Genomic DNA, 24,521 nt, shown 5'->3' with positions numbered 1-24,521 from the left:
AGGAAAGCATAGAACATTTTTGCTTAGTGGTTCTAGTTGCCAACACCTAAAAACCAGTTTTGAGGGATATTTTTTCCTTGTATGTTTACCTATGTCATACCTGTTACATTTCCTTTTACATTTACAGAGTATTAAATGTAGCTCCTTCCCAACCTTCATGCACTATGGTGGGAATGTAAATTGGTGTAGCCATTGTGGAAAACAGTATGGAGGTCCCTCCAAGAATTAAGACTCGAAATACCATGTGATCCAGCTATTCCACTTTTGGGTACTTATCCAAAGAATTAAAAATACGTTAATTTGAAAAGATATGTGCACCTCTATGTTCACTGCAGCATTATTTACAATAGCCAAGATACGGAAGCAACTCAAGTGTCCATCGATAGATGAGTGGATAAAGATGTGGCACGTGCACAAGTGCACACACACACACACGCGCGCACGCACACACGCTGAAATATTACTCAGCCATAAAAAAGAATGACATTTTTTTGCCATTTGTGACAACATGGGTGTACCTAGAGGATATTAAACTAAGTGAAATAAATAAGATAAAGACAAATGCCATGTGATTTCACTTGCATGTGGAATCTAAAAACCAAAACAAACAAAGCAAAAAGCAGAATCTGACCTGTAAACACAGAGAACAAACTGGTGGTTGCCGGAGGAAGGGGGAAGGGGAATGGGCAAAATGGGCAAAGGGGACAGGAGGATACAGGCTCCCAATGATGCCATGAGTGAAAGGTACAGAACGCAGAATGTAATGAATGGTATTGTGATCGTGTTGTATGGTCCCAGACGGTAGCCGCACTGGTGGTGAGTGCAGCACAACACACAGACTTATTGAATCTCTCTGTTGCACACTTGTAACTAATGTGACATTGTGTGCCAACTATACTCAAATTTTTATTTATTTTTATTTAATAAGGAAACATAAAAAAAAAGGTAGTTGCTCCTCAAACTATGTATAGTAACTCTTCGTATACTTAAAGGTAATTACTAATTCAGCCCTCCACATTTCTCTTCATACTCAACCATCCTAATTCCTTTAGTATTTCCTTAAGAGTCTGTTTTCTAGTCCTTTCCCCCTATTCTCGAAACCTAAAGCCTATTTGCCAAATCTTCCAAACTGCAGAACCTAGTATATCCTGAAAGCAGGTCAAGGTGAAAGAAGAGACCAGTTTTTGGGTAGGTGAAGATGTGTCCCTGGAGAAGAGAACCAAACAGGAATCAATGACATGGAGCATGGGGGTGGAAGTGGTCAAATACTTACCCGACCATTCTTAATACAAGTGCAAGGTTAGAAGAAACACACTGTGGAAAACGAGATAAAATGGGTTTGCTTTGTGTTTCTTCCTTTTTTTTTTTTTTTTTAACCTATCACCAAAGTCCTCTAAAAGGGTCGCGTAACAAATTATTAGATTTGCTCTAAAGCAACAGTTCTTAAATTGCCTCAATACTTGCTAAAATGTAGCTAAACTGATGAGTAGTTTTTACCTGAATGGCACTTCTTCCTGTGGAACATCCACATAGTAACGGATAAAAAATCTCTCCGAATCTTCTCGCTCACCATCAGTAACAACACTGCCATTAAGTTTGGAGACGGATGGCAATCTGTAAGTAAAAACCAAAATAAAGACATGTTAAGATACTAAGAATATTCAGCTTTCGAAATAAAATCATTGGTTTGAGGCCCAGTCTTATTCTCTTGAAAGGACACGTTTGATGTAACTCTGCTTATGTACAACTACCTACATGAACTAAAGTGGTATAGAATAAAAGGACCCAAAATGTCTAAAGTCTCGTTAAAAATTTATTTATTTATTTATTTTGAGAGAGAGACAGAGAGAGTGAGCAGGGAAAGGGCAGAGAGGGAGAGAGAATCCCAAGCAGGCTATGCACTGTCAGCACAGAGACTGACACGGGGCTCCAACTGAGAACTGTGAGATCATGACCTGAGCTGAAACCAAGAGTTGGATGCTTAACCAACTGAGCCACCCAGGTTCCCCTAAAGTTTCATTTTTTGGTGTGACACTGACCTTTTATAATTATACCTTACCTTTCAAAATAAGATTCTAGCCAGCACTGTCCAACTTAAATATAATCCAAGCCACATATGTAATTTTAAATTTTCTAGTAGCCTTATTTATTTAAAAATATTCATTTATTTTCTGGGAGAAACAGAGAGAGCAAGAAAGAGAGAAGAGAGAAAAGAGACAGAGAAGAGAGAGAACACGAGGAGGGGAGGGTCAGAGTGTGAGAGAGAGAGAATCCCAAGTAGGCTCTGTGCTGTAGCACAGAGCCCGACATGGGGCTTGATCCCATGAACTGTGAGATCATGACCTGAGCCAAAATCAAGAGTCGAACACTTAACTGACTGAGCCACTGGGTGCCCCTCTAGTAGCCATATTTAAAAAAATAAAAATACAACAGGTGAAATTAATTCTAAGGATATATTTTTATTTAACCCACCATATCCAGGATTTAATCATTTCAACCTGCGATCAATACTGACAAATAACTAATAGGATACTTAATGTTCTCTTTTTCATATAAAGTATTTGAAATCCCGTGTATATTTTTACACTTACAGCACATCTCGATTCAGACTAGCCATAATTCAAGTGTTCAAAAGTCACACATAGCTAATGGTACCATACTGGAGAGCAGAGGTCTACAGAGTAGTCAGTACAGGAATCGTTCAGGAATTAATTACTATATTTACAACAGAATTACGTGAAGAAAATAAAGTATAAGGCCTACTACAAGACTTATTCTTTTTAGAAGGAAACTACGCTGAAATGTATTTCTTCAGTGAGATATTAACGTGTATGTTACAAAGCAGTAAGGATCTGTTAGGTGTTAGCTGGGTAGAAAGAGCAATACCCTGTTTAAAGAATACTCTGCTTTTTTAAATTTTTTCATTTTTCAAGTTTTTATTTAAATTCCAGTGAGTTAACATGGATGTAATATTAGCTGCACGAGAATCTGGTGATTCCCCACTTACATACAATACCTGGTGCTCACCACAAGTGCCCTCCTTAATACCCATCACCTTCACCTCCAGCAAACCTCAGTGTGTTCTCTACAGTTAAGAGTGTTTTCTGGTTGGCCCCTCTCTTCTCTTTTTTTTTTCCCTATGTTCATCTGTTTTGAAGAACCACTCTTCTTTAGGGAACTTAAAGCCCCTTTCAAAACCACTATGTATGGCACGCAAAGAGAACAAATGAAAGCTTCACGGCCCTTTACATCTCAGCCAAAATCTTACTGCTGCTAAAGGCTTATACAAAAATAAACACTCATTTCAGCAGTCTGGGAGAGGCAGAGATGGAGACACGAGAGGCAGGGGAGCCAGAGGAAGAACACAGCCGTGTGGTAGTCATGTTTAAGTCAATCTATATTCAAGGAGAAAACACAGATGCTGCTCTCTTAAGTTTCATAGAACTGAAACCGTCCAATTTTTAGGTATTTACGCTTTAAATGACACTATGTTAACAGAGAAAATAAATACAACTAAAACAGAACTCATTCCCTATTATACCTACTTTTTCTCCATAATCCAAAACAGGGCTTCAAATATTGTTAAGTATTAAAAAGTATAAAAATAGAATAGATTTGTGAGGGAATGTTTCAGTGCTCTTGGCAGGCCAATTACTTTTCACATTTTTCTCATCACACTGTATTCTCTTTCTTCTGGGATTTGGAGCTACAGACGCAGCCCCTTCAAGTGCTGTCTGTTCAAGAGACGGGGAAACGTATGGTGCACTCCCCCTCATTAGTGCACCATCCTTTAATGAAACAAGGCCCGGGAGAAGCAAGGAGAGTCATCAGACAACAGACCTGGCTATTACCAATTTCCTCCGCTCCTCGGTGGTATAGGGCTGCAGAAGAGGAATTCCTAATAATCTCACTTCTTCAAGTTTGGGGAATGAATTTAGTTTGTCAATGTCTTCCCAGGACTGCAAACCTGATTTGAGAAATATATCATTTAAGTAAATCCAGAAAAGCACACAAAAAAGAAGATTAACATAGAAAAAACTGCTTCAATTAATTTCTGAAATGTTAAAAATGATCGTAAACTAGTTAGAGATCCTGAAAATCTTCTTACATGCAACGACAGAACAGAATACAGTCAAACACCATAAAAACTTCCCTAAGCCGCTCCTCTCCCTATGATCCCAGTGGTCAAGGAGAAGAGAGCTTCATTCTCCAACATCCTACTAAGGTACTGATTGTCCACCCAAATGGCCTTGTAAAGAGGGTCACTGCCGGTTTCTATAAGCATGGTGTATGCCATGATTACATTAAAAGGGGGACGTGGTTAACTTTTTCACCAGATACAGACTCACGGAACATAACTACTGATCAGAGTTAATACTGTCAAACTCACATTTTTACCTAACAAATTCTAAAATGGGTTCAATAGAGCCAGAAAATAAATAATATCTTTCTTACATACTGCCCTCATTTTGGGGACAGGGAAAACAGATTTTAAAAGCAAAACAAACAACGTGAACCATTGGGTCATGAAAACATGCAATAAATTAAGATTACTTAGTGCTAAAAGAAAAGTCTTCCTATGGCCCGTGAGCAAATATATCATCCAAGTCAATAGTTGGCACTTCTAGGAAAAACATGCCTGTAATAATGAACGTGGTCAATTTTATAACAGGCTCAGTCTATTTCAGAGAACAACATAGCCCCTTCCTCTCTCCATCAACCTGAAGCAAGGGTAAGCAGAGCAATGATATATGAGGGCTCTGGTGTGTACTGTCCCAAGCCACCACTGTTCTCTTCCCTTCAGTTGTGTCATCAGCAGCTTTCTTATGCAAAACACTGGTTTTTAAAACCTCATTCCCACCCTTATGACTTCCATGGCAAATTAAGCTGTGTGTTTTTTCAATTGTAGATTAGAGTTGTTTTTAGCTACATAGGTTTTAAGAAATGGGCCGAAAGACAATGTCAAGAGAATGAGAAGAAAAGTCACCGACTGGAAGAAGAGATTGGTTAAAAACACATCTGATAAGGGATTGTTGTCCAAAATACACAAAGAACTCTTAAAACTCAACAGTAAGGAAATAAACAACCTGAAGTAAAAAATGAGCAAATGACCCAGACAGACACCTCCCCAAGATGGCAAATAAGCATGGGAAAAGATGCCTGACATCATAGGTCATTACAGAATTGCAAATTAAAACAAGATTCCACCAGCACACACCTAGAATGGCCGAAATCCAACACATCCACAGTACATAATGCTGACAAAGATGAGGAGCGACAGCAAGTCTCATTCGTGGCTGGTGGCACGCCAAGTGGGGCGGCCACTTTGGAAGGCAGCAGGCAGTGTCTCATAAAACTACACATATTCTCACTGTATGATCCGGCAACTGTGCGCCTTGGCATTTACCCAGATGAAATGAAAACGTATTGTCTACACAAAACCCCGCACACAGAGGTTTACAGCAGCTTTATTAATAAGTGCCAAAACTTCGAGGCAACCAAGATGTCCTTCAGCTTGTGAATGGATAAACAAACTGTGGCAGAGCCACACAATGGAAAGTTACTCAGCGCTGAAAAGAAATGAGCTATCAAGCCATGAGAAGATATAGAGGACACTTAAATGCGTATTATGAAGTGAAAGAAGCTTATCTGAAAAGGCCACATACTGTATGAGTCCAACTATATGACATTCTGGAAAAGGCAAAACTACGGAGACAGTAAAAAGGTCTCTGCTGTTTGCCAGGGATTGGGCGTATGGAGAGACGAACAGGCAGAACCCAGTGGCTTGTTAGGGCAGTGAAACTTTTATGTATAATACTATAGTGACAGATACATGTCATTCCACGTTTGTCCCAAGCACAGAACACCAAGAGTGAGCCCGCATGTGAGATACGGACTTTGGGTGATGATGTGAAAATGTAGGCTCGATTAACAGATGTATCACCTTGGTGCTGGAATGTTGAGAGTGGGGAGGTTGTGCGTGTTGGGTGGGGGGTGCAGAGTATGTGGGAACTCAGTACTTCTGCTCAATTCTGCTATGAATTTAAAACTGCTCTAAAACATAAAATTTATTAGTTAAAAAAAATAGGCTAAAAATACTCATTTCTGGGAGACACAGAATCAAATGGCAGCAAACTGGCTATCAATCCTATCTAATACTATGTAACTACTATACCATACTAGAAGAGAAAAGTAAACACTTACAGGGTACAGTAGGTTGAAATTCCTTAACCTGAATCCAGACAAAATGGGCTAGTTTGTCATTCCTTGTACTCTGACTCTGCCTTTTACTGTCCAACTCATCAATCTGTCTCACTCCTTTCATGGTATGACCTCTTCAGCATATAAAACATAAACAGCTAATAAGATGCTATGCCACTTGGTATTTATCATTTACGAACACGGACGCCCTAAATTTAGCTAATTAACTGGCACCTGCATGTCACTCTTGAAAACGCATCCTACAAGGAGGCAGAGCCGTGACTGAAAGAAATACACTATCATTGATCTCATGTGTAAGCTCAGATCAATTTGCATGTACCTCACCTGACTTGTGGAGGCTGATGGATCGTAGATTAGGAAACAACCTGGCCAGTGAATCATCAGGCTCCTCAATAGCATTCAAATGATTGTTCGCCAGGACGAGAGTATCCAGTGAAGGAAACATAACTCCTAACTTTCGTATTTCAGTCCAGTCTTGGAGGTTATTGTCTGTTATATGTAGTAGCTTAAGAGAATGACAGCAAATAGAAGGACAAGACACTGTTTCATAGTCGTTAAGGCACAGGAAGAGCTCCTCCAAACTGCAGAGAAAAAAGGAAATATTTCATTGTTGAAAGCAGTTAGGTTTCTACTTTGCACCTACTTTCATTTATTCGATAAATAAATAAGTGCCTACTGTGTGTGAGGCTCTGGAAGGTATTGCGGGGAAGACATAAAGATGTCTTTCTAAAGCTTAAAATATAGCTGGAGACACAGAACCCAAAACACATAAAACAGCAGAGAACGATATAACCCAGGATGATAACCCACTAAATTAATTTTGTGCTTAAATAACTAAATGCTAAATAAGGCAGTACTCACTCTAAGATAGCAGTTCACATAGGAGTGGAATTGAAATTGTAGTTAGAATAGTCAGGGAAGACTGCATGGCCTTGAAGGAAGGGCAGACTTGCAAAAGTTGAGAGGAGATAGAGGAAAATCCCAGAAACAATGTGAACGCAATGTGTGGAAACAGAAATATTAACTATCATTTACTAAATTCCTACCCTGAGCCAGGCCCTGTTCCAAGTGCTTTATAGACTGTACTATTTCTGCCAGGTAGATACAGTTACACGCATTTTACAGACAAGGAAACGGAGTTCATTCGCTTCTCAACGGTCACATGGCCAGTAGGGGGAAGCAGGCTCTCCAGGCTCATTCTCTGCCATGCCAGCCAGGGGTTGTGTGAAGTGAGTGGCAACCAGTCTCATTAGAGGGATGGTGAGAAACTCAGATGGAATAAATGGGGTGAGACCAGATTCAAAAGGCTTTGATAAGTTCCATATTTAGACAAAGAAACTACAGTTTCACATATTTCTTTAAGCTGCTTCCTTTGAATACTCATGTGTTTATTCAAAGCTACATACAAACAAATGTAAGAAAGCATTTCTAAACTGACAAACAAAAGCATAATTTCTTAATTATCGAAAAGAGTTCCATTTTCCCATCAGGCCAGCGAGGCACTTAATCATCTGAGTGTTAATCTATTTTATAGGTCGTATGATTTTTTCTTTTCGTCCCAAAGAAAAGCGCTGACGCAAAATTCTGAAATCAGGTAATCAGAAGATTAAAATGGAGAAAGGGTGGGTTGATCTAGAAATGATAAGTGCTTCTCAGGGATATTTTCTCGCCAAAGGATGACATATCTTATGTCTCGGTGCTACTCAACACTAAACAAGTATTCCAAAGAAAATGCTACTAAATTACCCTCATTCTAAGTACTTCATTTTTCTAACTTCGTTCTCCATCCAATCTGCTGTTCTAGTGTTTCTGAGATGGGAGATCAGCAGTGATTCTATGTACTAACAAAGATGGCAACACAGCCCCCTCTCCATCATGCTCTCTGAGCTTACTCGGGTAACTCCTGCAGTATCGTGTGGACCGTCTCCCAAGAAGCTTTGCTGTTGTTGAGGACAAGTTTGCGAACCCCAGAGAAGGACCCAGCACATGTTCTTTCTAAAACCGACAAATTCAGAGGGTTGGAACTCAGGTTTAGAAACTCCAACTGGGGAACATTTGACACAATTTTACTGACCTGGGGAGAAAAAAAGAAATGCATATCAGGCAGTAATCAGAGTTTTTAAATCGCAATCATGCTCATAAAGCTTAAGTGAGTGCGGCTCCAGGCAAAAGGCCATTCACATTAGGGAGTCCTGTTAGTGACGATACCTACAGAGGGGCGTAAGTAATTTCAACAAATCTTGGCAAAGAATTTAATCTTTCTATGAAAGAGTGACATAATTGAAAATTAATGGTACAAAAGAAAAACTTTACACGTTGCCTTTGGCAAGGTTTTTGATTCTGTTCTGTATGATATTCTCTTTGATAAATGGAGAAAAGATAATTTTGATGACGTTTTAGGCTGCAAGTTTCTAGAGACCTGAGACTGGGTCATGTAATTCTCTTTGAATTTCTCCTTCCTTTTGTCCTCAGTACAATATTAAGGCTAATTAAAGATTTATTGAAGAACACATGGTAACAGCTCACGTGTTCAAAACTGACATAACCACAATCGCTTAGAAACAGTTTCAACCTGGGGTGCCTGGGCAGCTCAGTCAGTTGGGCGTCTGACTTCCGCTGAGGTCATGATCTTGTGGTTCGTGAGATCAAGCCCCAAGTCAGGCTCTGTGCCTCCCTCTCTCTCTGCCCCTCCTCCACTCATGCTCTATGTCTCAAAAATAAATAAAACATTAAAAAAAATTTTTTTTAAAAGAAACAGTTTCAACTTGGGGTGCCTGGGCAGCTCAGTCAGTTGGGTGTCTGACTTCCGCTGAGGTCATGATCTTGTGGTTCGTGAGATCAAGCCCCAAGTCAGGCTCTGTGCCTCACTCTCTCTCTGCCCCTCCACCACTCATGCTCTACGTCTCAAAAATAAATAAAACATTTAAAAAAAATTTTTTTTTAAAGAAACAGTTTCAGTTTGGCTCAAAGATGACCAAATTGGGGGCACCTGGGTGGCTCAGTCGGTTGAGCGTCTGACTTCAGCTCAGGTCATGATCCTGTGGTTTCATGATCTCGCGGTTTGTGAGTTCAAGCCCCACATGGGGCTGTCTGCTGTCAGGGCAGATCCTCTGTCCCTCTCTCTCTGCCCCTCCCCCACTTGGCTCTCTCTCAAAAAAATAAGATAAAATAAGATGACCAAACTTTATATACACTCAAAAACAAAAAGCATCCATAACAAAAGAGAAAACATGATCATCAATTTAACGATTTAGCTAGAAACTTGGTAGGAAAGAAGATTTTTTTAAAAAAAGGAAATCAGCATTACTCACCTTAACTATTAGCTCTACATAGTACTAGTCTCTTTTGATAAAGCTTATTTCACTCAATTCTCAAAACAACTTGCAAGATAAACTATTTTCATTTTAACAAATGAAGAAAGTCAGGCTCAGTAATGTTAAATAATTTGACTAAGGTCTCAGCATCAAAAGAACCCAATCTAGGATTTAAAAATCAGAGCCATGGTTCTTCCAACATACCACAACTAGATTGTAAATACAACCGGAAAAAAAGAACGAGCTTAAACAAGTATGAAGCAAATGTTCAAAGCCCAGTAAATGTAGTAAGCATCAAATAGGAAATGTGATTAAACGTTATGAGAAATAGGACTGTTTTCAGAGTCAAAAAAAAGCTAGGTTCAAACCAGGTTCCAACACTTCCTAGCTGTGTGGTCTGACAAGTTGCTTTACCTCCCCAAGTCTCCATTTCCTCATTTGTAACTTAGAGACAATAGGACCCACCTGTTTCACAGGACTGTCGGTGGGAATAAATGAGGTACAGTGTAAAGCACTGAACCCAGTGTAGAAACTGACTTCCTTACCTATTCCCCAATAGGATGTAAATTCCATGAAAGCAGGGGATAGTTCACTACTGCACAGTGGGCACTTAATGTTTGCTGAATAAATTAATGGCACAACATCATTCAATAAATGTAACTATTCCTAACATAGTAAGTATAGTATGAACCATCTGTCAACCCTGGCTGTATGTTATATCGTATGGAATATCCTAGAAAGATAAAATTGGACTATAGTCTAATAATTCAAGCAGGAAAAAATAATATATGCTACAAATAAAAATATTCTTTAAAAGGTTAAGGCTAAAAAGGATTTGGGGGTAACCTTACACTAATGATAAGATTTTCGAAAATATATTAATTACACAGGCAAATGTACTTCTAAAAATGTCCTACAAACAAACATTCAGCAAGTTTCTAGGGCAGTATACTGACTTACCATTTTTAAACTCTAAAAAAAAATAAAATAAAATAAAAAGACTCCTTTAGTTAGAGTGATACAGCTGACCCTTGAACAACGCAGAGGTTAGGGGCACCAACATCCCACAAAGTTGAAAATCTGCCTACAAGTTTTAACTCCCCTGAAACTTTTCTGATAGCCTACTGTTGACAGGAAGCCTTAATGATAATGTAAACAGTCAATTAACTTATCTGTATGTTGTATGTATTATGGACTGTATTCTTACAATAAAGTGAGCTAGAGAAAATATGTTTTTGTTTCGTCTTGTTGTTTTAGTAATATGTGTTTTGTTTTCATATAGAGAAATATAAAGAAAACTAAAAAAGGCCCCAATTCAACAGCCCGGTTAATCCTTAATGAAGTCAAAACAGAACAGTAAAAAACGTTCACAGTTACGAAATTTGAACAGAACAAATTCTTGCGATTCTTCCCAGAAAAAAAAATGCATGCATATTCCAACATATACACTTACATCTGTAGATATTTTAAGAATTTTTACAAAAGAGATCCTCTCTTTTACACCTGACCTTTTTTTCTTCTCTTTTTCTTTTTTCTATATGTTTCAAGTTTTTATTTAAATCCTAGTTAGTTAACATATAGTGTAATATTAGTTTCGGGAGAAGAATTTAGTGATTCGTCACTTTCAGACAACAGCCAGTGCTCATCACAAGTGCCCTCCTTAGTACCCATCATTCATTTAGCCCATCCTCCACCCACCTAGAGAAAATGTTATTAAGAAAACCGTAAGGAAGAGAAAATATATTTACAGTACTGTCCTGCAAGAAGCCTGCATGTAAGTGGACCCACACAGTTCAAACCTGCGCTGTTCATGTGCCGAAACATGGAGTGAACTTACACGACCTTCTAGGTCTCTACAGTTCTATGATTTAATAGAGGAGCCTCTACTCTGCTTGTAAAAATGAAGAAACTAAAGTTTTAAGAAAAATGGGGAAAGGGTTGTAAGATAACAATCTGTAACTTATACCCAAGCTATTCTCTGCCTCACCGGAGGGGCTAATTCCTCCCTCCTCTCAACTACTTGGGTTAATTTCTCCTATAAAATGGTTTTGATAAGAAAGGAGGAAAAAGGAGATGCCTTGGGAAATTCAAGTCAAAAGCTAAAAAATGCATCTTTTTTCACACACAGATGCCCAATTTTCAAAGGATGGAGACAAATCTTTGCCTCCCCTCACAGTATTACACTTCTCACTCATATTTATCTTTGTACCTGAATATACATACAGTAGCCAGTAGTTTAAACTACAAAAGAAGTTACTTATAACATTAGTGACCATTCAAAACACGAAAAGAACAAACTATCTTATTTTGTCCCACACTGCTATATCAAAAACTGGCCAAAATAAACTGACTTCATGGCCAGGGATGAATTTATCGTTTTGGTGATCAGGTACACAGGTTGTAATGAGGTCGAAACGTAATGTCTTAAAACTGTGACCTATGAGGCATTTGTAGCCTGGCAGAGTTTAATCTATCCTAAAAATCAATATTCTTCTGCTGTCAGTGTTTCTCCCATCTCTCTGTGCTCTCTGATAGATATTCTAGAAGATTGGCATCAACTACAGTTAAAGCAAAGGACAAAATATAAAGGAATGATGAAAACAAAAATAAATTGGAAAACGGAAACCCGAATGGTAGCAGCAACAAAGATTTATTTGAAAACTGCCTGGATATACACTTATAGAGGACATGTAAGAATATACATACAGAGCACAAATGAACATATGACCCTCTGGCCATACATGTTAATGGATGGAAAATATTTCGTGTAGACCTTTCTCTAAGCAGAGAAAAGGCTGAACTGCCTAGTGTAAACTCTGTGTTCTGATCCACACGGACATAGATTGTTCTTCCGAGGCACCAGCTCGATCACTGTTAAACTGTTCTCACCACTTGGCAAAAGCTTAGCTTATGTACGTGGTCAAAGCACAAAACCTTTGTGAAATTTTACACTCCCAAAGAAACACATTTAAGGGAATCAGCCTGCGAACATAGGATGTGAAATGATTCAGAGGAAAATGTGGTCTGACTTGTCACCCGTGCAGGTTAAAGACTCTCCCCGGAGGTTCAGCAGCGGACCACTGTGGGAATCCGGGAGACGGGGAGGGGTGAACCAGGCAGTTCTTGTTGCCTCTGTGCAGCATGGACACAGCATGCATGTCAACTAAGCATCTCAAAGGACCAAGAAGACAAAGACTGTAATTTGTTGAACAGTGAACTATACTAGTTGTTTAGATAAATGAATTAGTAAATAAATCCATGTACAAATAGAGATTATTTCTTGGAACACAAATCTGCATATATATTAACAAGTAACTTAAAAATCAAAGGACATGCATCTCAAAGAATTTGGTAAACATCTTAATAAAAATAGGAAATATAAGCAGAAGCACAGTTATCAGAGTAAACAAGACTATGAAACAGACAAATAATAAGAAAAGCTAAAGAAAACTAGGTCACCGACAGGTTTTTCTTAAACAAAAAAGCTGTCTTGGAAGCTGTATGGCATTTAATACCCACAAAGCACCTCAATGATTAGTTTCATCTGCAGCCCCGTCTTAGAGATGAGCAAAGCAAAACACCAAAGGATTAAGTGAGCTTCTTAAGATCGCAGGGAAAGTTGGAGCAAGAGGTCTTGATCAATCCTTAAGATACAATCATTTGTTCATTAATGCATTCAACAAACATTTGAATACCTAGTACGACACTCTGGGTGCTGATGATAATAGAGACAAAAATCTCGACTGTTAATAAGCTCAGGGTCCAGCAGGAAAACTATCAAGTATACAAGTGACTGTACTACATTGTGATAAATGATCACATGTATCATAGCAGCATGATACAGGTGCTGGGATAATCTTCTACTGCCTGAATGAGAGCCGGGGAAAGGTTCATAGAGGAATAGTGACTTGGGCCAAGATACATGGGAAGGAAGAGGCCAGGGAGACAAGGAAAAACAGCAGTGGACTGAGAATGAATAAAAAAGCAAGGAAGCTTTTCATGTCAAGAGTTTATCATGAGCTGCAAGAAAAAGCATATGGCTAAAGATGGAGATAAAGCTCTAAAAGTAGCCAAGGGCCATATGGCGGAAGGCTACATTTAGAGAGTTCAGATCCTAGCAACTAAAGGACTTTAAGCAGGAGAGTGTCATAATCTTATTCCATTTATTAAAAGGAGTCTGGTTGCACTATAGAAGACAGCTTACGGGAAGCCAGAAAATCCATCAGGAAACTTTCTCCACAGCTTAAGCAAGAAAGAAGATCCTAAATTAAGGCAGGAGAATGAATGAAGTAGGAAGAACTATTTTTCCCTAATTCTTTTTTATTGGAGAGGGAGAGAGAGGGAGAGAGAGGGAGAGAGAGGGGGGGGAGAGAGAGAGAGAGAGAGAGAGAGAGAGAGAGAGAGAGAACCTTAAGCAGACTCCACGCTCAGCACTAAGCCTGACGTAGGGCTCAATCCCATCACCCTGGGACCATGACCTGAGCCAAAATCAAGAGTCAGATGCTCAACTGAGCCACCCAGGCACCGCTTCTTCCCTAATTCTTAACAGTAGCTTCCACGAGTTAATTTTATCATCAGGTAGGCAATGTTATGTTGTTAATACTTTTATTTGTGTAGTTGGTTTGACTTACTCTGAGGTCAAAAGACATCGGGTCTGTCAAATCACCTATGAGACTTAACAGAATAAGGAAAAGTTTTAAAATATTCGTTTTAGAAAAGTTCTTAAAATTTGGAGTAAATTTCAGTAATAAAAATTAATATTTTTACAATCTTAGTTTTGAGCTCAAGCAATTTTTATGTGAATTTATAGTAATAAATGGTGAACGAGTGGTACAATGAACACAGGATGGGTAAACTAGTGAAACAGTAGAAACTCCAATGCATTGTTGGCAGTCTACACCTCTGCAGCCTTATTAACCTCTAGATGCCTGGAATAAAGTTCCTTGGTGCTTTTCACATTAATGAAAAATTAGCAGTAACAATGTTAATTGAAAAAAAAACCCAACAGAACAGCTGAAGTAGTCAGTTATTTATCTTGAGACACAGAGACAAGACTCTCCAGTGAGAACCAGAATTCAGTAGAATTCACCAAAATGCAGCAATATAAAAATTTTACCTCATGCCAGTCTTCGAGTTTGTTGTCAGAAAGATCTAGTTCCGATACATGAGCACAGAAGGCAGCAATTTCTTTTTCATCTCCTGCACATGTTATTCCACAGCTGTTCAACACCAGTACACTTGGGAGGTTGAGGCGATCTGAATCGGGGGCGGGGGTGGGGGTGGGGGTGGGGTGGGGAACACAACACTTTCTAAATCAGCCTGATTCTTGTCTACATACATTCAGCCCCCAGGAATCAAAACCAAACAGCACAGAATTACACGAGGACCTGGAAAATACAGAATATGATGGGATCAAAGGGTACTGAATTTAGTGGGAAACAGTCAAATACGGACCAGGAGGAGAATAAAAGTACTGGACTAGTACAACCCAAAAAGTCTTGCAGGCTTCCCCCCATGGCAGGACTGCTGATCTCAACTACAAACAACACAGCTATCATCCTTGCTATGATCTTATCATCTGAACACTAGAAACTCTGATTCATCTGGACTACCACTGCCTTCTAATTGGCCTCAATTCTTTCTTTTTTAAAATTTAGTTCAAGAGTATCATTCTGGGTAGCTCTTTTCTGTCTGATGTGTATTTCCACCAGTTGCTGCCCTTGAAAATTATTTCAAACCGTTAGTTAGTCTACTGTGAAATCACTCCTATTTTCAAATTCCTATCCTTGAGGAAATCCTCCTCACTTAAGTGGATTCATTAAAAATCTACGTCTCTTTCTCTCATACTTCTCTGTCAATCATTTCTGTTTCATATCCATGTAGAATGTGTCCTTTATGAAAATTAGACATTTAAAAATACATCATTGTAATGGGAGAAAGTATTGCAGGGTCTTAAACTATTTAATGAATTTGGTCCAACTACTGCCTGGTTCAGAAATACGTGTCAATAAAACCATGCTTCTGGCCCTAGGAAAAAGGACAGACATGAGAATTCAGCCACTCTTTCCCTATCTGGTATGAAATAAGGACTCACAAAGGAAATATTTGACTCATGGAGGCCTCAAATCATATAATTTTTCAACTCGGCACTTCCCAGTATCAAATTTTTCAGCATGGAAATGAAGCTTGAAAAAAAATGACTAAGTAAGAAAGCCACCTCTTTCTGCCATTCCAATTTATATGGAGTGATAAGACAGTTGTATTGAGGAACACAGGAACTAAAACACTGTCAATATTGATCTCCCACACTCACCAAGAACTACATCCAAGAGCTGTTCAATACGCATGAGCCTAACATGTAAGCGAGAGACACATCTTGCACATTTCTAAATGCTGTAGATCTCTGCTCACACCATACCCCCTCTCCTAGATCTATGTCTTTATCTCCTCCCTAACCAAATTCTACATTCTTAAAGAGTCCGTTCAAGTCTCATAGCTTTGAACCCTTTCCTGATCATATTTATTAACTCTCTCCTAAATTTCTTTCCCAATCACTGTGCCAATCATTTGGCTCAACGTGAACTGCACATAACTGTGTTAGATGCTTGTAAATGTGAGTATCTTGTAATCCAATTAGGTTGTAAGGTCACTGAGGGCACAGGCCAGTCTTGGACTATCTCACATCCTCTGAAGTTCCTCATCAGAACACATATTTGAAACATCACCACTCAGATATTGTTCGCGCCTTATGAGCGCAAGTAAGCCAGCTTCCAGCCAGTCTGTAGGAAAAGAGATCCTTTTGGGTTTTTCAAAAAACTGAAGTCCTAACAAGAAAGAAAGACTATGCAACTCGAATTCCAAAATAAAGGAAATAACTTACAAACAAGGCAATATCTGGTTTGATGTCCTAAGTACTATGCTCCAGTAAATAAATGTTTTAGGTCACGTCTATCTTACCTTTCATAGGAGAGCCCTGAGGTGTGGCTGGGACGTGGACTCCCATCCCAGGACCACGACGGTAAGGAAAGTTTTCAGGACTATATTTTTCACATAATACTTGCATAAAACTCCTTCCACTAGGTTGATCCATCTTCCTTTCCTAAAATTCTACAAGAAACCAAGAAATCATCCAAGTTACTCATTTAGCATATAAGAAATTTGTATCGCAAACCAATTATTTAGAATGCACCAGCCCAGGCAGTACAGACATATGAGACACGGTCAACTCTCCCAGGAATACACACTGTGGTGAGACCTTATGATATAGGGAGGCTACATATGTAGACAAATGACAGCAATGCAGTCCAGTATATGATAACTGCAATCCAGAATAACAGTGCCACAAGATGTTGATGAGGAGACAGTCATTTCCAGCCAACGGAAATAGAAAGACTTTGGGCTGGAATATGGGGTTTATGTGGTAAGTTAGAGGAAAAAGGACTAAAAAGCAAGGTATAGACTCAACATCAGATTAAAGAGTTTAGATGAATCCGTTGACATTTATCCCTCAAAATCCATTCTCCTCTTCTTCCACCCTAAAAGAATTTTTAACTGTATACATCGGACTTAGGAATGAGTATATGACTAGGTTCTAGTTGACGGGATAGAAATGGTCTATGGCAGATAGCCAGAGTAATGCCTTTGCCTCCTTCCTGGTCTCTGGCTCAATTCTATTGCCTAGAAAACAAATACCACCTTGCACTATGGGCCCAAAAAACACACCCCGAGGAAGGAAAACAAAGAGCTGAAAGGAACCTAAGTCCCTGAGGACTTCATGGAACTGGGCTGCCATAATGGTGCTGGATTGCATACCTCTGGAAATTTCTGTGAAAGATATATAACCTTCTGTTTTATTTAAGCCAGTGTTCAGTTTTTCAATTACTTACAAATGGACCTAATCCTAACTAATACAGAATGTCATTTCTTTTGGTTTTGAGTTTGGGTAGCGTCTTCAGTGTCTAACCTCAGCTTAGGGTCCAAATATACAGTAACTCTAGCATCCTCTCAGTACTCACGCAGAGGTTAAAACAGGTAATGTTAAAAATATGCTAGGAGCCCCTAGATGGCTCATTCAGTTGAGTGTTTGACTCTTGATTTTGGCTCTGGTCATGAACCCAGGGTCATGGCATTGAGCCCTGAGTTGGGCTCTGTGCTGAACATGGAGCCTGTTTGAGAGTCTCTTTCTCTCTCCCTCTGCCCCCTCCCATGCTCGTGCCCTCTCTCTAAAATAAATAAATAAATAAACAAGCAAACAAAACAAAGTAAAATGCTAACTTCTGACAGCCTGCTAACCCATTATCTTGAGGGGCTGGCCTATGAGCTATACTGAATATAAATCAAAATGTAGGCAACTAATTGACCTCCATAGTTCCAACTATCAGATGCTAAGCTTTTTACTAAAATAATCATAAAAAGGAAGGTGAGTTAAGAGTACTCTAAGAAGAAGGGATAACATGTAAAAAGGTATAGCAATCAGAATGCACAACAGCCTAACAGAAAATAGCATAAGGAGTAACTAATCAGGAACCTCGGAGGAGATCGTATGTACTACATTAGGCAGCTGGACTTTATCCTGTAGAAAACAAGAAGAAACTAACAGGTTTTAAGAACGGGAATACAACAATTAAGATTTGTAGGAAGCTCTTTTTGGCAATCAAGTAGCTGATGAATAAGAGGAAATACATATCAAAGGCAGGGAGAAGAGCTAGAAGGATACCACAAAAATATAGGAGAGACCTCAGGCAAGGAAAATAAAAGCAAAAATACATTATTGGGACTACATCAAAATAAAAAACTTTTGCACAGCAAAGGAAACCATCAACCTACTAAACAGGAAAAGATATTTATAAATGATGTATCTGATAAGGGGTTAATATTCAAAACATATAAAGAACTTATCCAACTCAACACTAAAAAAAACCCAATTAAGATATGGGCAGAGGACCTGAATAGACACTTTTCCAAAGAAGATGTACAGATCGCCAATTGGCCCATGAAAAGCTCAAGCATCACTAATCATTAGGAAAATGCAAATCAAAACCATAATGAGGTAACACCTCACATCAGTCAGAATGGCTGCTATCAAAAAGACAAGAGATGAGTGTTGGACGAGGATGTGGAATAAAGGGAACCCTCATGCACTACTGGTGGGAATGTAAATTGGTGCACCACTGTGAAAAACAATATTGAGGTTCCCCCCAAAGTTCAAAATAGAGATACCATACAATCAGTTTTTCCACTACTGAGTATTTACCCAAAGAAAGTGAAAACACTAACTCGAAAAGGTATATGCACCCCTATGTTCACTGCAGCATTACTTACAACAGCCGAGATATGGAAGCAATCCAAGTGCCCACAGACAGATGAATGGATAAAGATGTGGTATGTGTGTAGGTATGTATACATACCTACCTACATACATACATACAATGGAATATTACTCAGCCATAAAAAAGAACGAGATCTTGCCATCTGGGACAACATGGATGAACCTAGAGGGCATTATGCTAAATGAAATGAGCCAGAGAGAGAAAAACAAATACCATACGATTTCACCTATATATGGAGTTTAAAAAACAAAACAAACAAAAAGGCAGACCTTTAAATACAAAGAAAAACTGATGGTTGACAGAGGGGAGACAGGTTGGGAGATGGGCAAAATAGATAAGAAGGGGGATGTGCCTGGATGGCTCAGTCAGTTAAGCGTCCGACTTTGGCTCAGGTCATGATCTTGCAGCTTGTGAGTTCAAGCCCCGCATGGGGCTCTGTGCTGACAGGTCAGATCCTGGAGCCTGCTTCGGATTCTGTGTCTCCCTCTCTCTCTGCCCCTCCCCAGCTCACATTCTCTCTCTCAAAAATAAACATTTAAAAATATACATATAAAAAGGATTAAGAAATACAAACTTTCAGTTATTAAAAAAAAAGTCATGGATAGGGAATATATTCAACAATATTATAATAATGTTGTACGGTGACAATGCTGACTACATTTATTGTGGCAAGTACTGAGTGATGTACAGGATTGTTGCATCAATATGCTGCATACCTGGAACTAATATAACATTGTGTGCTAGTTACACCTCAATAAAAAATAAAGTGCAATGTTCTTAAAATGTTAAAAACAAAACAAAACAAAACAAAACAAAACCAGGAGAGAGATGACAAGGGCCTGACCTAATACAGTGTTAGTATAAAGAGAAAGCTGGGGCAGATTCAAGGTCAATTTAGAAAAGCAAGCTTTTCAGTCCAGTCTCCAAGTTAAAAAAAAAAAAAAAAAAAAAAAAATATATATATATATATATATATATACACACATATATACACACACACACACACACACACATATATATATATATGTATGTATATGTATGTATGTTAAAGCAAGCTTTTCAGGAATTATAGGGGCTGAGAAGAAGATAGAGTCAAGACTGATCCCCAGGTTTCTAGCACCGGTGACCAGGTGACTGATGATACCATTAAGTAAAAAGAAAATATGAAGAGATTTCGTTTTGCAGAAGAAAATGATGAAATCCACTTTATCCACTTCCAGTCTGAGGCATCTGTGGGCTATCCAAGGAAACAGTCTGCAGTTGGGTGAGAAATGTGAGCTAGAGATGAAGATTTCTACATCATCAGGATACAGGCAATATTTCTAAGAAGAACAGCAGGACAATGGAACTCTCAGGGACACTGCTGTTTAAAGGACAGGCAGAGGGAGCAGAGTCATGAAGGAATGGAACAACCACAGAGTAGAGCGTACAGTCAACATTTTGAGAAGTTTTTTAAAAAAAAATTTCTTAATGTTTATTTATTTTTGACAGAGAGAGAGACAGAGCACGAGCAGGGGAGGGGCAGAGAAAGAGGGAGACACAGAATCCGAAGCAGGCTCCAGGCTCCGAGCTGTCAGCAAAGAGCCCGACACGGGGCTCAAACCCACAGACTGTGAGATCATGACCTGAGCCAAAGTCAGATGCTCAACCGACTGAGCCACCCAGGCGCCCCAACATTTTGAGAAGTTTTAATTAGAAGGGCAGTTGACAAGAAGGGGAGGATGAAATGGGCTGATAAATTAGGCAGGAACAGGACAGAGTAGAGAATTGGGGGCAACTGTCAAGATTTTTCCTCTTAAAATAGAAGAGGGATGAACATATGATTATAGATTACAGAGAAGCAGCAAGTAAAGCTGAAGAGGCTGAAAATGACTACTTGTATATGGTCCTAAAAGAAACCAGCAGGTATGAGCATTAAAAAACTTCTCAGAAGGCTGTGTGATATGCGCCAGATAATGCTCCAAACTATTTGCCATTGGAAGTGACCTATTTACTTCACTATGTCACACTGGTTTACTTTTGCTTATATGGCTTAATTATGCTGAGTGGTAGGTATTTTCTCATGTGACTATACTAACTCCACCATTACAGTATAAAGGGAACACCACAGGGTCATTTTATTTCTCCAATATTAATTCCCAGCATCTGGCACAGTGCACTATACAGAACTCAATAAATGTTGTGGAGTCCAAAAACCACTACCCTCCAGTGTGCCAAGCAGGAGGAGCAGAGAATTCAGGATGGGGAGTAGATGTAAGCCCCACTCAGTACTACCACTTAATAGTTTTGTGTCATCAGGCAAGACACTATTTCTCTAGGACTCAAATGTCTTTGTAAGATACCATAGGAACATCTAGACTAATGGGCTTCAGGGCTGCTATAGACCTCTAAAATATACAAATGCATTATTGGGATTACAGGGCTGTTGTAAAGCTCTAAAATATACACATGTTATTAATTACATATTACAGGAAGTTGTAGTATGGTAGAAAGCACATGAACATAGAAAACTCAGGCTCGATCATTTACTAGCTGGGTAGAACATAAGCTAGCTATGTAACCTCTCTCTAATTTTCTCACCTATAGATGGGCTAAAATGTTCCTCTCAGGTTTGTAATAAGAATTTGAAAAAAAAAAACATGAATATAAAAGTGGTCTTTAAACTTGGCCCATTCCCGAAATTACTACCAGGGCCAAGTCTACTGTACTTTGTAAAATCAACTCACAAATGCCTAGAACAGAGTAGATACTCACTAAGCACATGGCCATCTACTGAACAAAAGTTTCACTTATCAAGGTCTAGACTATGAAGTACATTTCACAATGAGTATATCACACGACATCTTGAAAATTCAGGACTGCCCTCTGTCAGGATCCTCAATCGTGAGCTTAAAGACAGGACCTGTTAGTACAAGGCAGTTTGTTCTTTCCATCCACACGGAGTGATAAATGCTGCCGTCCTCCATCTCAGTGCTGATTGTTGTCACAAAACTGAAGTGTATGTGTTCATCAAAGACTTCAGGAATCTTCAGGTGGAAGGTTCTTTTACAATGTAAACTTATCACCAACAGCAGACAACACAGGGCAGGTGCTATGCCACTAGGGACAGACACCACGGTTCTTATCAAAGACCGGTCTCAAGCAGAATGCCAACAGAATTTTTGGAAATGTTTAACAAAAGTCAAAGAGGTTACATTGTTATCTTCTATATACCTGGCAGTTCAATGGGGCGTCAGGATGATTCAGTTGGGTGTCTGACTCTTAATTTCAGCTCAGGTCTTGATCTTATCTCACTGTCAGTGAGTTACTTAGTGAGTTCAAGCCCCACATCAGGCTCTGTGCTGACAGCATGGAGCCTGCTTGGGATTCTCTCTTTCTCTCTGCCCCGCCCCTGCTCTCACACACTCTCTCTCTCAAAAATAAATAAATAAACATTTTTTTTAAAAAAGAATAAAAAGTGTGTAGGGAGGGTACTCAACTCACTGTGTGTCAAAATAATGTTCACCAAGTTTAAATAGCATCTTTAAACTGGAAGCTTTAGAACCACTTAAACTCAAGCCGATTCAAGGGCAATAATCTAATATACAACTTAAATACAGGCAAACTGAGGGATGGCAACACTAGAGGCATACTCACATTAAAATAAGTCCTAGTAAGCCAGCAATCACGGGAACTTAACAAGTTATTCCTCATGGCCCCATGCTTTAAAAACTCTTCCAAATAGTCTAGAGGTTTGTTTCATATTCTTTTTTTCCTAAAGACTTAAAAGCAATGCCAGGCGCCTTCATTGGTCATTTTCCAGGATACTCTATTGGAACAGCCTTCCAGGAATGTAGATAGTGTACACAAGGATACATGGGCTTTGAATTAGAACATTAAGATTGCAAAATGGATCAGTAACATAAATCTACTCAAAATCTGTTGGGGCAGTTTTAGGAGGAACAGTAGGTGGGAAAGGAAAACTGAAAACCAAACAGACTGAAAAATGAGGAAATACAGGATGGAAAAAGATCTTTAACTGGAGCCTTTTAAAAGGTTTTGGTGGGGGGGTGGTAATCTATGACTTTCTGGAAAGAACAGGTGTCAAATTACATCTCACTACCTCTGTAGTTGGCAGAGTTCTAATGCATTTGTAAAAGTATTCTGAATTGGTTCTGAAAGCCAGGGAGCCAGGAGTCTTGGGTGATGTTGGTTCCATTACCAAGTTGTGGAGTGTGCCTGTGAAAATCTCAACTGCTTTGTGCCTCAAATCTGAACCATAATGTGCTCTTGTAAAAGTGCTTGGAGAAAGTCAGGATGAAGTGCAAATTGGAGGATAAAGTGCTCAGTACATTTTTGCCAAATAGATTAGTATAAGAAAAGAATGTCCAGTCACCTAAAACTCTTCATCACTGTCAAACCATTCACACTTTATGTTCCCAGCAAAGGGTCAGGTCAAAGTCGGTATGAAACTCAACACAACTGAAAACAGAACACTTCTGACCACTAACACTGGAAGATACACAAGACAAATCTTCACACCGGTACGCAAGATCAATATGTACTTCACAAAAATACTTTATGGTGGAGTACCATACTTCATAAAGTGTGAATACCAATACCACTAGCCTCACTCACAACTTCAAAAAAAATAAATAAATAAATAATCCAGAAGGAGGAAATGAAGAATAAGGGTGGAAAGGAGATTCGCTTTTTCACTGCACCCATTTGAACCACCTGAGCTCACTGCATGCATACATCATCTTTTCCTTTCATATACTGTTATCTTTTTGAAACATAAACATTTTTAAGTGATCTATCTGGGAATGAGCTAATAATCTACCAAATGGCTTTTTAATTCCTCATTGTTATCAACTGCCTGTGAAAAAAGTTCCAAACTGGAATTTGGGATTCCATGTGGAATATAGAATATTAGTAATAATTTTTAAAGGAATTAGGGAAGGAAGAAGAAAAGAGAAATAGCATGGTGGCCAAAAGGAAATAAATACTTTTGTAACACAGCAACTGGCAAAGAAAAAGAAAGAATGAAACCCACCTGAGCCGCAGAACGAGACTAAACGAGGGGAGGGTAAGACGGAGCCAGAGTACACAGGCTCCCCAGGGCCTTAACAAAGGTGAAGCAAAAGTCCACCGTGACGTGTACAGAGGGGTTGGAAGAATACCCTCAGGTCTGCAGGGTCACTTCCTTTGCTAGCCAAGTTAAATGGGTTAATAAAAGTTAAGTAAATATTTTATACAAATTACCCAAACTGTTATCAAAACTACTGTGACTTTGGAACCACAAGGACTCCAGGAGGCAAAGCTTACAAAGCCGTAAGCCCAGGGATGCTCCAGGAGCTCTGGGCTTCCCAGGCACCTGTCACTGTGGAGACGACCAAAAAGAGCGGTGCTTCCTGAAGCAGGAAGGTGCTTTGTGTGCAGGATGCACATTACTGCAAGGGTAAATGGTTGGGAACAGATTCACAGTTGTTGTTTTTAATGTTTACTTATTTTTGAGAGAGTGAGAGAGAGAGAGAGAGAGAGAGAGAGAGAGAGAGAGACAGTGTGTGTGTGAGCAGGGGAGGGGCAGAGAGAGAGGGAGACACAGAATCCAAAGCAGGCTCCAGGCTCTGAGCTGTCAGCACAGAGATCGATGCGGGGCTCAAACTCAGGAACC

The 24,521-nt window shown here is 39.3% G+C and overlaps 1 protein-coding gene across 3 annotated transcripts in view; it reads right to left on the bottom strand.

The window, feature by feature from the left end:
- Positions 1-24,521, bottom strand: part of LOC123600810 (tubulin-specific chaperone cofactor E-like protein) — a 161,699-nt gene that overhangs the window by 117,733 nt on the left and 19,445 nt on the right. For all 3 annotated transcript variants that reach the window (XM_045483199.1, XM_045483197.1, XM_045483198.1), the window contains 6 exons: positions 16,494-16,643; positions 14,653-14,792; positions 8,115-8,296; positions 6,547-6,803; positions 3,841-3,967; positions 1,498-1,614 (listed from right to left, as the gene is read on the bottom strand). In XM_045483199.1, coding sequence (XP_045339155.1) covers positions 1,498-1,614; positions 3,841-3,967; positions 6,547-6,803; positions 8,115-8,296; positions 14,653-14,792; positions 16,494-16,626 — 956 coding nt within the window. In that variant the 5' untranslated portion in view covers positions 16,627-16,643. The remainder of the gene's footprint in view (positions 1-1,497; positions 1,615-3,840; positions 3,968-6,546; positions 6,804-8,114; positions 8,297-14,652; positions 14,793-16,493; positions 16,644-24,521) is intronic.

This window comes from Leopardus geoffroyi, chromosome D1 (assembly GCF_018350155.1).
Source record: "Leopardus geoffroyi isolate Oge1 chromosome D1, O.geoffroyi_Oge1_pat1.0, whole genome shotgun sequence".
NCBI classification, from domain to species: domain Eukaryota; kingdom Metazoa; phylum Chordata; class Mammalia; order Carnivora; family Felidae; genus Leopardus; species Leopardus geoffroyi.
Note: the sequence above shows the minus strand (reverse complement) of the source record. Positions and strands in the feature narration are given on the sequence as shown.